Source organism: Poecilia mexicana, unplaced genomic scaffold (genome assembly GCF_051168715.1).
Source record: "Poecilia mexicana isolate PSO_F unplaced genomic scaffold, ASM5116871v1 scaffold_12, whole genome shotgun sequence".
Classification (NCBI taxonomy): domain Eukaryota; kingdom Metazoa; phylum Chordata; class Actinopteri; order Cyprinodontiformes; family Poeciliidae; genus Poecilia; species Poecilia mexicana.
In genome coordinates this window covers 5,937,439-5,951,602 of record NW_028263381.1, presented here as the reverse complement: position 1 = coordinate 5,951,602, position 14,164 = coordinate 5,937,439, and the positions used below count along the sequence as shown (strand labels likewise).

At 38.9% G+C, this 14,164-nt stretch overlaps 1 protein-coding gene across 1 annotated transcript; it reads left to right on the top strand.

Annotated features, from left to right (window-relative positions):
• The first annotated feature begins 3,125 nt into the window (after positions 1-3,125).
• Positions 3,126-7,295, top strand: fbp1b (fructose-1,6-bisphosphatase 1b). The gene is made up of 8 exons (XM_015013385.2): positions 3,126-3,333; positions 3,740-3,902; positions 3,990-4,082; positions 5,703-5,843; positions 5,960-6,097; positions 6,213-6,332; positions 6,439-6,628; positions 6,727-7,295. Exons 1-7 carry the CDS (start codon positions 3,164-3,166, stop codon positions 6,625-6,627), a joined length of 1,014 nt encoding a protein of 337 aa, XP_014868871.1. The 5' UTR covers positions 3,126-3,163; the 3' UTR covers position 6,628; positions 6,727-7,295.
• Positions 7,296-14,164: the final 6,869 nt, after the last annotated feature.

Here is a 14,164-nt window from a genome sequence, read left to right as displayed (position 1 = left end):
TGATTACGAACTGTAACACTTGAGATCAATAATAGAAAAGCAATAGTTACCTGGCACATTTTTCAGGGTATAATTGTTTTGAGCCATAATGTCCATTTACGTCCAATCCGACATCTGTGTGTAAATAGTGTACAAAGAAAGAAACGGTACACACACTTTGCTTTACATCACAGTTATTAGTCCTTTCTCTCACTGCCTCACTTTTGTGTCCACTTTCTCTCTCCAAGCCCAGGTTCAATAACAGCTGACTGTACAATGCTTGCATAGAGGTAATGCAATACCTGGCTAGGCCACATGATAGCTAATTCTGCAAAACCCCTCTGAGGAGTAGGCTAAAGACTCATGGCACAACTTCCATATCAATTTCTCATCAGTAAGCAGCTGCTGTTCTCAGCATTTAGAGGACTTAAGGATGCCTCCGCATTTATGTGTATTGTTGCTTTAGCTCAAGACTTAGTCAAAGACTGCAAGGAATATAGTAACATTTCTAAAAATGTAAAACAAGGAATTAATGTGAATTAATTAATAGTAATAATAAGTGGGCATAGGGTTCATTGGGTGAGAGGTGTGGTACATAAATATTAGCAAGCATAACAAAAAGGCAAATACTGACAGAACCAGCCTTTGTGGTCGGGCAACTAGGTTTGTATTTCCTTTCATTTGTCATTTCTTTGGCATGCAAGTCTGTGTTCGTGTCTCCCATATGGTTTTCAAATTTCTCTTCAGAAATACTTGTCATCTAGAAAATCTTGCACAGAGAGTCTCTCCAAAACTCTCTGAGCAAGTTATAAAGGAAACACAATCGTATAACTTGAATATCTCTGGACTCTTTCGTGTCAGGCTTCCTACAGCCATCAACACTAAATGCTAAAATTATTAAATGTCCCAAATATATTTTTCATTTTCAAGGGTGTGCGCAGAAGTGAGAACTGTGAATCAAAATGTTATATTTAGCTGACCCCCCCCCCAAAAAAAAAAATAAAAAATCCTAACCTGCCAGTGATGATCATTAAAATTTTAAACAATGTTCACATGCAATATTTATAACTACTAAGCTGTTATGATAAACTTTTTAAGACACATGTCAGTGTGTCAAAAAACGCTCTTCAGAGTAGTATTTTTTCTCTGCTAGTTGAGAAACTTTTTAAAGGAGCCTCCACTTCAGCCAGTGAAGGCAGAAGTCTAACAATAACGTTTTAAAGTATAATAAACCCTCTCTCTTGCAAGGTTATAAAGGATGAATACTGAATAAACCTGATGCCTTGTAGCCATTATGAACTACTAGCATGGTTAAGTTATGACAAACACACCAGGTTTACACCACGGATGGGCAACCACTTAAAACTTGAGTTCTCAGTGAAGCTTGGTACCTTTAAAACTCACCTGCGTAGCAGCAGGAGCACAGAATAGAAACTCGCGGCTCATTAGTGTGATGCAGACCATAAAACTCTAGTTTTTAATTAACTCAGTACTCGAGAAAAGTCAAACAGCGCCGTCAGTGTGCGGAGGCTACCCCTACGGTGTCGCATTTCGTCTTGTCACCGTTGTTTTTGCCCATTAACCCTCACCTTAGCAAAGTTTTCTCCCCAACTGGTTAGGTCCGTCACTGCGCCTGCGCAGACGACAAGGCGCTACTCGCAGGGAAGCATTTCATGTGATGAGCGATGGTCGTAGTGAAATATTCATCAGTTCTGTTCTCATCTTTGATTACAAAGCATGTGTTTTCTTTATAGCTCTGTTGTGAGACGATGTGGTCATCTTTACGATGGGAAAATTAAAACTCCCGAAAATAAAATTCAATTCCATGTTAATCTTCTAGTCTGATTAGAAAATACATCGTTGATGACGCTCGTTTGTCAGATTAAGAGCATCTTGGAAGATAACAATTATTAAACAGGTATTAAGCATATTTTTAAAACAAGGTGCAGAGTTTTCATTTGTGTAAAAATAAACGAATGTGTTTCTATTAGCTGTAAGAAAACGATAGATTTTTTTTAAATTAATAGTTTGAACGCACCAGCCTGACTCTAATTAATATATAAAGGTGTGTTTCCTTTCGTGAATTGAATGACTAAACTCAAAGGACTTTTAAATATTATTGAAATTTACTGAAGTGCCCAGCGTAAACAAGTAAATAAACAACAACAGCAATAATAATAATTATAATAATTATAGTAGTATATAGTATATCATATAAATATTATTTTTTTTATTTATTTACACCCCATTTATTCACCTGTAGCACAGTTACGTTCCACGATGAACAGCGACATCGTGTGGACAAGTTTTGGAAATACAACTATAGAAGGTTTTTAGCATCTAAGTATGGCGTTTTTTGTTTTGTTTTGTTTTTTTCTTCAAATTGCTAATTTTACCAGCTTTAAAATTTATCCTGCTTTTATCTTTCGTTTTTTTAAGATTGATTTACATTTATTTATTTTGCTTGTTAAATTTATTAAAATCCCATCTACACATTCACTTTCAACTAGATCCTGAAAAGACCAGTCATTCATTACCTCATGGTAGTGTTTCTGAGGTCGTCTTAAGTTCAAAGTTCAATGTAAGTTTTGTGTTGTGAAGCAGATTCCCAGTCTGCTTTGTGATAAGACTTATACATGAATAATCTTATGATCTATGCAAATGACATACTCTTGCTCCATTTTATCTATTCATTGCAAATAGACGGTTCAGTAAACCGATAATCTGCACACAGAGAAACCATTCTTCAAATGCACCTCGAACTTTAGACTTTTTTGGGATCATGCTGTGAAAAGCAACATTAAGCAGTTTGCAAGGATGATTGAGAAAAGTGCTGACTTTGGGATGCCTGTGGGTATGCATTCAGTTACTGTCAAAACATATCACTTCAGCTTAAATAGTTTGAATCAAAATGTATACTATATTGGCAAAACACTTTTTTAACTGTTCAATATCTGCAAGAGCTGCTTAAAAAGAAGAAGAAAAAAAAAAACACGTCCACTATCTTTGGACTTTGCTCTTTCAGACACACAGTCACAGTGTTGATGAAATCAACACTGTGACTGGCTGGAAGATCTGCACGCCCCTCTAACATCTCTTATCTTTGCTCTAGAGTCCACTTTTAACGCTGGAAAACACTCTTTCCTCGGCTCCTTTCAGCATTAGGTCCCAGGAAGCCAACAGGATGTCCGATAGAGGAGCTTTCGACACCAACGTGGTGACCCTCACCAGGTTTGTACTGGAGGAAGGCAGGAAGGCCCAAGGAACAGGAGAGCTGACAACCCTGCTGAACTCCATCTGCACAGCTGTCAAAGCTATTTCCTCTGCAGTCAGGAAGGCTGGGATTGCTAACCTGTGAGTAGCACTCAATATTTTATTCAAAGCAATAAAGTATTGCAAAAATGTGCATTCATTTCTCATAAACTCTTACAGTTTTGCAATATAAATTGCAGTTATCTGTCCAATGAACCAATTTTAGTCAATATGAGAGCATATTTAGACATTGTTTTAGTTTTCCCTGATAGGAGGTTCAACACGAAAATCAGCATGCGGTGTACCTTTGGTCAGGGGACAAGTTCAAACTCTAAACATGCTGTACACAACCACTGAGTCCAGAGGTTGAGGACATAATGGACCAGCTTAACTCGTTACTGCAGAATATTTTTGTTTTTGCTTCGTTTCCATCATTACATCTCAAAAAATCAATCAATCAAAATTCAGCTATTGCTGTAAAGATAACGCCTATTTCCTCCGTGTGCAGATATGGGATCGCTGGAAGCACCAACGTGACGGGCGACCAGGTGAAGAAGTTGGACGTCCTGTCCAACGACCTGGTGATCAACATGATCAAGTCATCCTTCACCTCCTGCGTCCTGGTCTCGGAGGAAGATGAGAAAGCCATCATAGTGGAGCCAGATAAGAGAGTATGCGTGCAGTTATTATGTTTGTCAGAAAATTTCCTTTACCTCCTCTTAATAATGACAATAACAGTTTTTCCTGTCTTTATGAAGGGAAAGTACATCGTCTGCTTTGACCCACTGGATGGATCTTCCAACATCGACTGTCTTGTCTCCATTGGGACAATCTTTGCCATCTACAGAAAGGTGAGTGACTCTGTTTAATTAGAAATTCGTTGAAATACATTATGTCGTTATAGTTTGCAAAAAGATGCACAAAAAATGCAGTTGCGGGTCTTTTTTAAAAGACATGTTTTAGACACGCTTGCATCTAAAAACAGCAATCGATGCTTGCACACAGCCCGAACACATGGACCGCTCCATATACTGTTTGTTGTCTTCTAGCGCCTCCTTGTGGTAGAATAAGGTAAACAGTTCAGTTATTGCTGTTATTCTTTCCCAAAGAACTATAAAACCATCGACATAGAGTAAATATTACAACCCCAAACATCAGTGAGGATCATTGGCATTTTTTACCTGACAGGTCAACACAAGCTGGTGCACAACTGTGAGGCGAAAAGAAAATTATATTGCTTATTCATTTAGAATTTTTTTTTTTTGCAACTGAAAAACTGTGCCGTGCATTTATTATATTCAACCCCTCTTACTCTGACGCATCTTGATAAAATCAGGGGCAGTTAATTGCCTTTAGACGTCATCTTGTCCAGCAGTCCAGCTGTGTGTAATTTTATTTCAGTATAAATGTTACCATTCTGTGAAGACAGGCCTCGGAGATTTGATGGAGAACATTTGTGAACACTAATAGACTGCTTGCTAATTCAGTGACTTCTTACGGCAAACTGGATTTTTAAGGGCCATTAAAGAAAAGGGGAGAGAATACAAATGCATGCAACGCTTATCCGATTTTTATATGTAAAAAAAAAAATGAAAACCATATGTAAATAAGAAAAAAAAACACGAATGCATTGAAGATATTGATGTCTTTTCACCTACATGTGACATGGATTTCATCATTCACCTGTAGAATATTGCTATTTCTTGGGAGTATATGATGTTATGGGAATGTTAAACAATTCAGTTTAGGACTTCATAGCCTTGTGCTGTGTCATTTCATTAACAGTAGTGACCCACTTGTTGCCTTGTAGAGTTTATGAGTCAAATAAAAAAGAAAAATAACTGAAGCTGGATGAAAACAAAAACAAATGGTCATTTAAACAGATTTTATGTTCTTTTTTTCTTGTTCATTATGCGGTAAATTTTCATATAAAGTCCATTTATAGCCCCAGGAACAAAACGGTTCACATGCTTTTCTAACTCTTATGTCTGTTTATGGTCCTGATTAACAATTATAGATATCCTAAGAGCACAAAATGCAGATGAATATGTTGTTATTACTTTGTAGCGCTAACTAACAGTGTCATGGAGGATGTTACTTAGCTAATTCCACTGATTTTCGAACCTGAAACTCGATTAATTTGGGTTTGATGTGTTGTTTCACACATCTATGTTTTGACTTAACAGGTAATTAAAAAACAGAATTAAATGAAGTACATAACAGCAACGTAACTGTGGCAATTTTACACACAAGGTTGACGGAGCCTTCAGTTTATAGGAATGAGGCTTGACTTTACCTAATTTGAAACTAATGATTTTACATCCCGTCAGCCTTTGAAACTTTCCTCGGAAAAATGAAACGAAAGCCGAAACTTGCAGAAATGTCCAGAACAACAAATGTGTTCACTAAGTTGTGTTGGTTTTCCCATGTCTCGGCTCCATTTTCTGAAAATTACCCCCCATTTTCCACAGACCACAGCTGGCGAGCCATGTGAACAAGACGCCCTGCAGCCCGGCAGAAACATCGTAGCAGCTGGTTACGCTCTGTACGGCAGCGCCACCATGATGGTCATCTCCACTGGGCAGGGCGTGAACGGCTTCATGCTGGACCCCGTAAGACCGGAGATTTTACCGCTTCCTTGCTGTTCCTCAACTTCCTCCGGCTTGGACAAAGATTGGACGATTGCATTCTACGCTAAAACGTTATTTTTAACGATGCTTCTCTCCAGGCAATCGGCGAGTTCATTTTGGTAGACCGAGACGTGAAGATCAAGAAGAAGGGTAAAATCTACAGTTTGAACGAAGGGTATGCACAGCATTTTTATCCGGACGTGACGGAGTACCTTCACAAGAAGAAACACCCAGAGGTAAAGCCAATGCAAGCACACCACACCCAATGAGACTCTGGTAATCATAAACCGATGAGATATATTTATATTTGTAACGTATACAAAGTTTGAACTCTGTGAATCTTGTATCCAGGACGGTTCTGCACCGTACGGCAGCAGATATATTGGCTCGATGGTGGCAGATGTTCATCGAACGCTGGTGTACGGCGGGATCTTCTTATACCCTGCCAACGTCAAGAGTCCAAAGGGAAAGGTGAGAAATCAGAGACTATGACAGCAAAACCATCTTCTTCGGGTAATCCTTGTTAAATCTATTTAAAAACCCAAGCAAAATCAATCGTCTCATCTTGTTCGGTCAGCTGAGGCTGCTGTATGAATGCAACCCCATGGCCTTCATCATGGAGCAGGCGGGAGGCAAGGCCACCACTGGGTCAGAGAACGTTCTAGACATCCAGCCCACCAACATCCACCAGAGAGTCCCTGTCATCTTGGGATCCCCTGACGATGTGGAAGAGTATCTTTCCATCTACAAGAAGCATAACAAATGAGGTACTCACTCCTTTACTAACTCATAAAACCACAGAGCAGACATCAACGAGAACACCGTCACGTTGCTCAAATCTCTTTGCCTCTCTGTTCTTTGTCAGGTTCCCTCCAGTGGTCGTAACTCATGTCAAGGCTGATAAAAAAACAACCAAGATGCAAAACATCTGTTTTGTTATTACCCAATCACTGGGCTGCACTGATAAAGAAACCAAACCCTTCCCTCTGGTGTTGCAGTTTGCTGTTCTCAGAAAAGCTACCCTGTATTTTTAAAATAAAACAATCACATATCACCGAGTTTCCTACGCGTAGCTTCTTTGTACTGAACGTTGTGTAACGACAAGTTATCCGTTTACAGTCCCTTCAATCCGTCCTAACATTCAAATTTGTAGTTGTACTGTGAATAAACGTGAAAAAATTCAAGCTGTAAGAATACGCCTGTAAGTCACTGTATGTTTGAGAACACTCAGATTTTTGTTGAGGGAAAAACAAATGTTAATGCATGTTTACATACCATAAAAAAAAACAAGAAAAAAACAACAGGTACTTGAAAACGTGGTTTGGTGATCGTCACAGGGAAAGATCTGCTCCTCTCCACAGAAGTGAACACTAATTTTTTCTGACATAAACCTGTTGTTGTGCTATGATGTAAAATAAATATGGTCTCACAAAATTCTTGTAGCAAAAAATGCAATTTGTATGAAATTTGTATAAAAATATGTATGATATACCTCACTTTTTGCCTGTGGGGAAAGAGTCCGGTGATGGATAGGTAGTATTTGGAGATGTCAGTCATATTGTTTTTCATAACTCAAAATCAAAAAAACTTTTTTTTGTGAATATCTTGAACATTACAAAATAGTAGAACACTTATTTATGCTACGACAACAAATTTGTTTTCTTTGTTTATCTTCTTTTTTCTTCATTAAAAACTAACATCTGAACTACATCTCATCACTCTAATGGCAGATATAGAACAATTTGTGCAGATGAATCAAAATTCTGACATGAGATAATCTACATAAATACCAAAAAACCTTAATGTTTTTATTTTTCAAACTAAAGTTTTACATTTCTGTGGCATGAGTTCTAGATTATATATATATATATATATATATATATATATATATATATATATTTCCAGCTTCACACTTCCCACCACTAATGACTTTGAGAAACTAGAAACAGAGCCCGATGAGCTCTTGAAAATAAAAACATTTCCGAGCCGTTGCCATGAGACCGATGATGAGTCATAAAAGACCTACCCGGATAAACAACAACACAAAACTCAGTGTTGACTCAAAAGACCCCTTTAATCAATCGAGCTGATTTATGGAGTGCAGAACAACAAAGCCTGCAGATGCAGACTTTGCTGTGCAGCATGCTACGCTTTTAGCTTCCAAAAATAGGGGGAAAAAAAATCCATCTGATAGGTTTTTTCCACATAAAACACATTAATGACTGGAAATTACACCGAAATGCAAAAACAACCTAATCCTTCTTTTTATTCCTCTGGTGACATTAAGCAGAATGACTCATGTGGGAGTTTGTCAGTTGAACATACATGTCCACTGTTAATTGGAGACAGGAAGCTGCACAGCTCTGAAAGAACCATGTGTTTATGGAGACACGCAGACTACAGAATAATTAATCCAGCTCCAGTGAAAGAAGTCCTTTTTTTTTCCCTCCCTCTGCCCGCTTCCATTGAAAACGAAGCCACTTCCATTTTTTTACTTCTTTTTTTCAATCATCTTTGTCAGTGTCAGCGCTTTGGAGCTGCAGCGCCCAGGAGACACACACACACACACACACACACGGACTGACACTGACATTTCAGACACCCTTGTTTATTTCAATTTCCCTCAGACTCTGTATGATTATAGGGTGTGGAGTCAATATTTATATTTACAAGAGAAGCGAAAGACAAGTTTGCTTTTCCCTTGCTACTGACTGTGGCCTGCTTGCGTGTGCTTTTATGTCACGGAGCATGAAGAATAATCACCTGATTGTGTTTTTTAGGGGAAAAAAATAAAGTAAATCTAAAGCCTTGATTTAGACTTCAACTCCAATAGGGCTTTTACTAAATATAAACCAATTATTTACATATGATCAAGTGTAAACATTAGGACATCCCATATGAAGAAATGACCACAAATTGATGGCTTGTCATTTTTTTAAGTCTGAAGAGTCAAGTGATTTAACTGCATGTAAAAGAAAAACAAAAAATGACGTCATTTAACTCAGTAAAACTTTAGTTGAAATAACTTCAGCCGTACTGACCGAAACAGAAAACAGCTCAGTCTCATTTACTGTTGGATAATGAGAAAAATATGTTTTTTTTTCTTTATGTATAAGAGAAAGTATCTGGTTTGAATATAGATGCGTCTATAAAAACGTCGAGTCGGGTTTGTTTGAACAGAACATTTCAGCAACAGTTCAAAGTGAATTACACGACTGGGAACATAATGCAATAACCAATTACGTTGAGAACACCAAACAATCAACAAACAGCACAACAAAATCACCAAGAGTCATCGTCACAATATTTAAACCAAGACTCGAGTTGGCCAGTGTTTCAGCTGTTAGCATCTTATTTCATTATTTTCTTTGCAGTTTTCTGGTAGCTTTGTGTGCAATAACTTTACTGTAACTGCAAATTTCCCGGTGAATCTCGCTAAAGCAACACTGGCCCCGGTCAGCGTCATGTCAGTACCTGTCATTTCACTTCGTATTCCCATACTGTCTGACTGATGCTCAGCCCGTGTCCCAACAGGCTCTGTTTGCTTTACACTCTGATGGAGAGCGCAACGGCGGAGCGTCTGTGCCGTGTCTGCAAGGCTGACAGGCGTCGCTCTGCAACACCAGCAGCCGTTCCCCCGTCTCCAATACCACCTTTCTTCTCTCTCTCTCTCTCTCTCTCTCTCTCTCTCTCTTTTTTTGTTACTTGACACTCAGTAGTGATGATGCCAAAATATAATATGTCTGCAAGTAGGAACCAACAAAACGACAATGTTCTAAAACAAAGCATGCGACTTTAGACGCTGCACAGTGTTCTGACCCTTCCAAAAGCTCGTCCTTTCTAAATATTTACAAAGACTAATCTTTTCCCTCATTTTGCAATGTTTGAGCCTTCAGAGTCTTTTGCTGGGATTTGTAATGAACTACCACAGGAAGTCCTCATTGCAAAGTGGGGGGAAAAAACAACTGTGGTTTAAAGGGAAGTGATGCAAAGACATTCACAAGGTTTTACAAAATAAAAACCTTCATAGTCACTGGGGTGACTGATTAGTGAAAAGTCAACTTTTAAATCTCATCTATTTTTTTTTGTAATGAATGCCTCAGAGGTTTGTTAGAGGAAATTACTGAAGAAACACATGAAAATGGACAGCAGACAGATCAGAAAAAAAAAAGTTCAAATCCATGTCAGGCAACAAAATAGTGACCTGATCTAATCTCATGAAACACTAAGGGTCAAACAAAACCAAAACTGAACTTTTTTTTTTCCTGCATGTAAACCAGACAGTAGTGGCAGCATCATGCTGTGAAGGCAATGCTTCACAAGTCCTGAGACGACGACCTTTTGAGCGAAGTTTCTCTGACCTAGTCAAAGTCGAAAATGAAATCCAATTGAGAATTTGTGGCAAGTTTTTGAAAACTTCTGCTTCTGACGCTCTCCATCCAAACCTACTGAACTTTAGCTCTTTACGATGAAGAGCGCACGCTGCTTTCTGTATCTCTTTGTCTGGTTGGAAAGAGCAGCGCTGACTAATTTTCACCTAAACATTCGTTCTCTGCGGCCTCTTCAGAAACCCGCCTAGCTCTCGTGTCAATAACTCTGTTTTCTTAAGTTACTCATCTGAAGCGAACGTTATGATTCTGCATTTTAGATCTGGTTTTCTTTTGTTTGACAGAGCCGCACCGTGACACAACACAGACCCTGAAACCTTTTATTTGACTAAGACGTAAACTCTGGTCCTCCCGGACCACCCAGACGCCGAGCTAACTGCTAATCTAAATATTTCCGTAACCTTTCAGCCAGAAAGTATCCACGTCTGTAACTGTTGTCACATAACTCGTCTTTATGGCAGAAAAATACATCGGGGAAATTAAAAAATCGGGGGGAAAAAAAAAAGACACGATCCTATTAAGTATTTTAACAAAAGACAATCCATGTTTGAATGCAGCGTGATCTCAGTGTCTCATACTTGAACCCAAACTGGTGGATTTGTTTGATCCGACTGAGAAGGAATTTCAAATATTTCGAAATGCTTACGTTAAATCTCCACGCGCGTCCAAAAATCTGGACGTAAATCTGTCTTGCACTGAGAATATGCTCCCACATGACGTGTATCATGAAAAAACTCAACGTGATATGATATTTGAATGTTTTCTTGAAGACGGGGATTCAGCAAGAAATGAAAAGCTGAGACTGTATGTTTCTTTTTATACGAAAATGATTTTTTTTAAGCTACACTTTCAAGTTCCAAGTTGGCACTTTCCTGTTTCTGTTGACTTCATTGTCAAAATTGAACTAATTCAGTTTTAGTAACTCTTTTCCTTTCCTTTCCCATGCCCTTTAAAAAAAAACATATTTATCTCCCCAAACTGCCGCCCACTGCCTGCCAGCATGAACTCCAGCTCTGAGACTCACTGTCCCTGTCGCAGCCAGAGCTTTGGCCTTAGGCAGCACATGTTTGGATAAATGCATATATGTGGTTACCATCTCTGAAGACAGGCTAGCCATTAAACTACAGGCTTCTCCCATGTCAACTAAAATATGGGATATCAAATGATGCTCTTCGATATGTTTTACTTATTTATGGTTGGATTTTTTTTTTCTTTTTAAAGAGTGTTGTATCGGGGTCAACACTCTGAGTAATGAGTTTTGTGAATTACTTACGGCACCGTCCTTTTTGAACATGTCTGCTGCACGGTGTTGTTTTTTTTGTTTTTTTTGGTAACACATATTTCCTATTTAAAATGCCAAGTAGTGTTACTCTGGAAAATATCAGGGAAAGCATCATACAGCGATCCATCTGCATGTGGAGATGCTGACTAACAGACAAATGAGTCAACGCTGAGCCTCAGGTATACGGTGTGAGGGGTTCCTCACAGCTCAGCTTTAGGCCTGAAAGTGTTTAAGATGTAAATCATTGAGCATCAAATGAATTCACATTTGTTTTGTTGGACGATTACGACTGCTTGCTTTTTTGTTCTGGGATGGATTTGCATCTGGTTTTGGAGGCGACCACCGAGGAGAGACATTAAATAAATAAACATTTTGATACGAATGAACTTATCAAACTTGGATGAAACCAAATTTGTGTCATTTGAACGACAAAGCAAAAATACAAAAGCAAAAATCTGCAATGATAATGTAAATCTTGAAAAGATACTAAAACTTCTTGGTGCGACGTTGGACCACTAAATCTGCTGTAAACCTATTCGTTAGTGTTAGAACGGCAAATTAAAAACGTAATCCAGTACAAAAGATGAAGCACATATTTAAAATAGACAGAAATGCTCAAAAAATAATATACGCGAGTCCTTTTGTTTGTCTTTATTTGTTATTGGGATAAAACAGAACATATGGATGAGTTTCTTGGTTCGGTTTTGCTTTTCTTTATTAGAAGCTGTTGCGATTCAGGCACATCTCGTCTTGTGAAAGAAATAATGTCGTTCCGTTTTTTTCTTCAAATGAAAACACAAAGTCATGAAAACGCGATTCCCAAACAGAAACATTTGCGAACTCTGGTCCAATATTTCTGTTTGCTTTTCAGAAAAAAGCTAATATGAGTTGCTGCTAGTTTCTGAGCGAAGCTAAACCTAAACAGGATCTTGTTCAACTTGTCCACATTATTCGTTTTAGTTCTTCTGGTTCCCGTCCAGGCTAAGATGTTTTAATGTTCGCAGCAGCCATATCCATTTCCCCGGAAGAACCGCTCTTAGTTTTACAAGTCACAAAACGACTTGTAACCGAAAAGAGCAACAGAAACAAACAACAACAAAAAAATTAGAGCAGCTTGATTAGGCCTGTTTCTGATTAAAGCGCTTACAAATCACGAGAAGCCCTGAAACATATACTGCCCCCTCTTTCTGTTCGGCTATGGGATGTTGGGCGGTAATTTTCTTTCTCCGTGCTGTGAACAAAGGCTTCTCTGTGTTGACATGCATGCGGTGACATATCCGTCCCTGAGCAGCCATTTCTTCTTGAAAGGATAAGTGTCTGACGAGGAGAGTTCATGTTTCAAACGAAACTAAAATTGCCGTCTGCGTTTGAGGTCCTGCTTCTTCAGCGCTGCTGCAGCTTCCCTCCTTCTGTACCCTCAGACTCGGTGGGATTACTCATTATCTGTCACACTGTGAACATACATTTGGAGGAACACGCCAGCTGTTATCTTATCATAAAACATCCAGTGTCGTTGAGCGCGTCTGAACAGCACAGACATGTTTTATTGCTGCAGGTTGAGCAGACTCTACTGCACTTTTCCTTCATCCGCCGCCATTAACCACTCAAATTAGTGACGACCAGAAGAAAAATATTTCATATTATTTAAAGCTTCTGAAAACAAGTTGAGGAAAAAGAAAGCATTTTATTCTCATTCTCTCCTTATATCCAGTTTATCAAAGTAAAAGTTGTTTTCCGTTGCAAAGGGGATCCTCATAGACTCAGAACCTGTTTATCACAATCAAACATCTCTAGTGTGGTAAAGACATGGATTGTGCTGGAAGCTGAACTGCTTGATAGAAAAGTGGGCTGCTTCGGTGAGAGCCGTGGCGAAGTGTCCAAAGTTTAAACTCAAACGTGACAAACAGCGACTTACCGCGGTGTGTTGTAAGTTTACCGTGGGATTTGTTTAATTGAGTGAATAAACTGAGCTGAACAAGTGAGACGTGGATAGATTAGTTCAGACATTTGTGCCACTTTGTGCCCTTCCTGTAAATTATTAACAAGCTCAGGAGGGTTTCTAAACTCAGACCAAAGCTTCAGGAAAACCTTCCAGCAAGTGGAAAATGTCCTTTTTGAACTGGATGCCCTCATTTGAGACACGCAGTATCTACCGCTTGAAACAACTGGGTACAAACCAGCTTCCGAAATGAAAATGACACAACCAAGACGACAAAAGAGCGGCTTCAGAAGCAATCTGTCAATGTCAATTATTGGACCAATGCAACTGAACATTTTTGGAAAGAACTAAAAATATTTGTCTACCAACGCTGCTCATCCAGTCTTCCATGAAATTGAGAAGATCTGGAGAGAAGAATGATGGGAAATGCTCCCAAAAATGGCATAGCAAGCTAGTTTAGCAGGGTTTCCCCCCCAGTACACTATATAAGCCTGGCGGCCTGCCAGGCTTTACTTGCACCCCTACCAGGCTAAGCATTGTTTACTGATTTTATGTCTGTCAACATTAAACTTTTTTTTAAACTCAGAAACACGGTAGGCCGCAAGACAACTGCCCTATAGCGCCCCCTACTGCTGGACTTAGCAGGTTTTCTGTAATTGATGCCAGAGGCAAAAACTGCTAAAAACATTGTCAT

Coding starts and splice junctions, on each gene's coding strand:
- fbp1b (XM_015013385.2), top strand. CDS start 3,164: ATGTCCGATAGAGGAGCTTTCGACACCAACGTGGTGACCCTCACCAGG. Junction 3,334..3,739: donor AAGGCTGGGATTGCTAACCT/GTGAGTAGCACT, acceptor CTCCGTGTGCAG/ATATGGGATCGCTGGAAGCA. Junction 6,098..6,212: donor ACAAGAAGAAACACCCAGAG/GTAAAGCCAATG, acceptor TCTTGTATCCAG/GACGGTTCTGCACCGTACGG.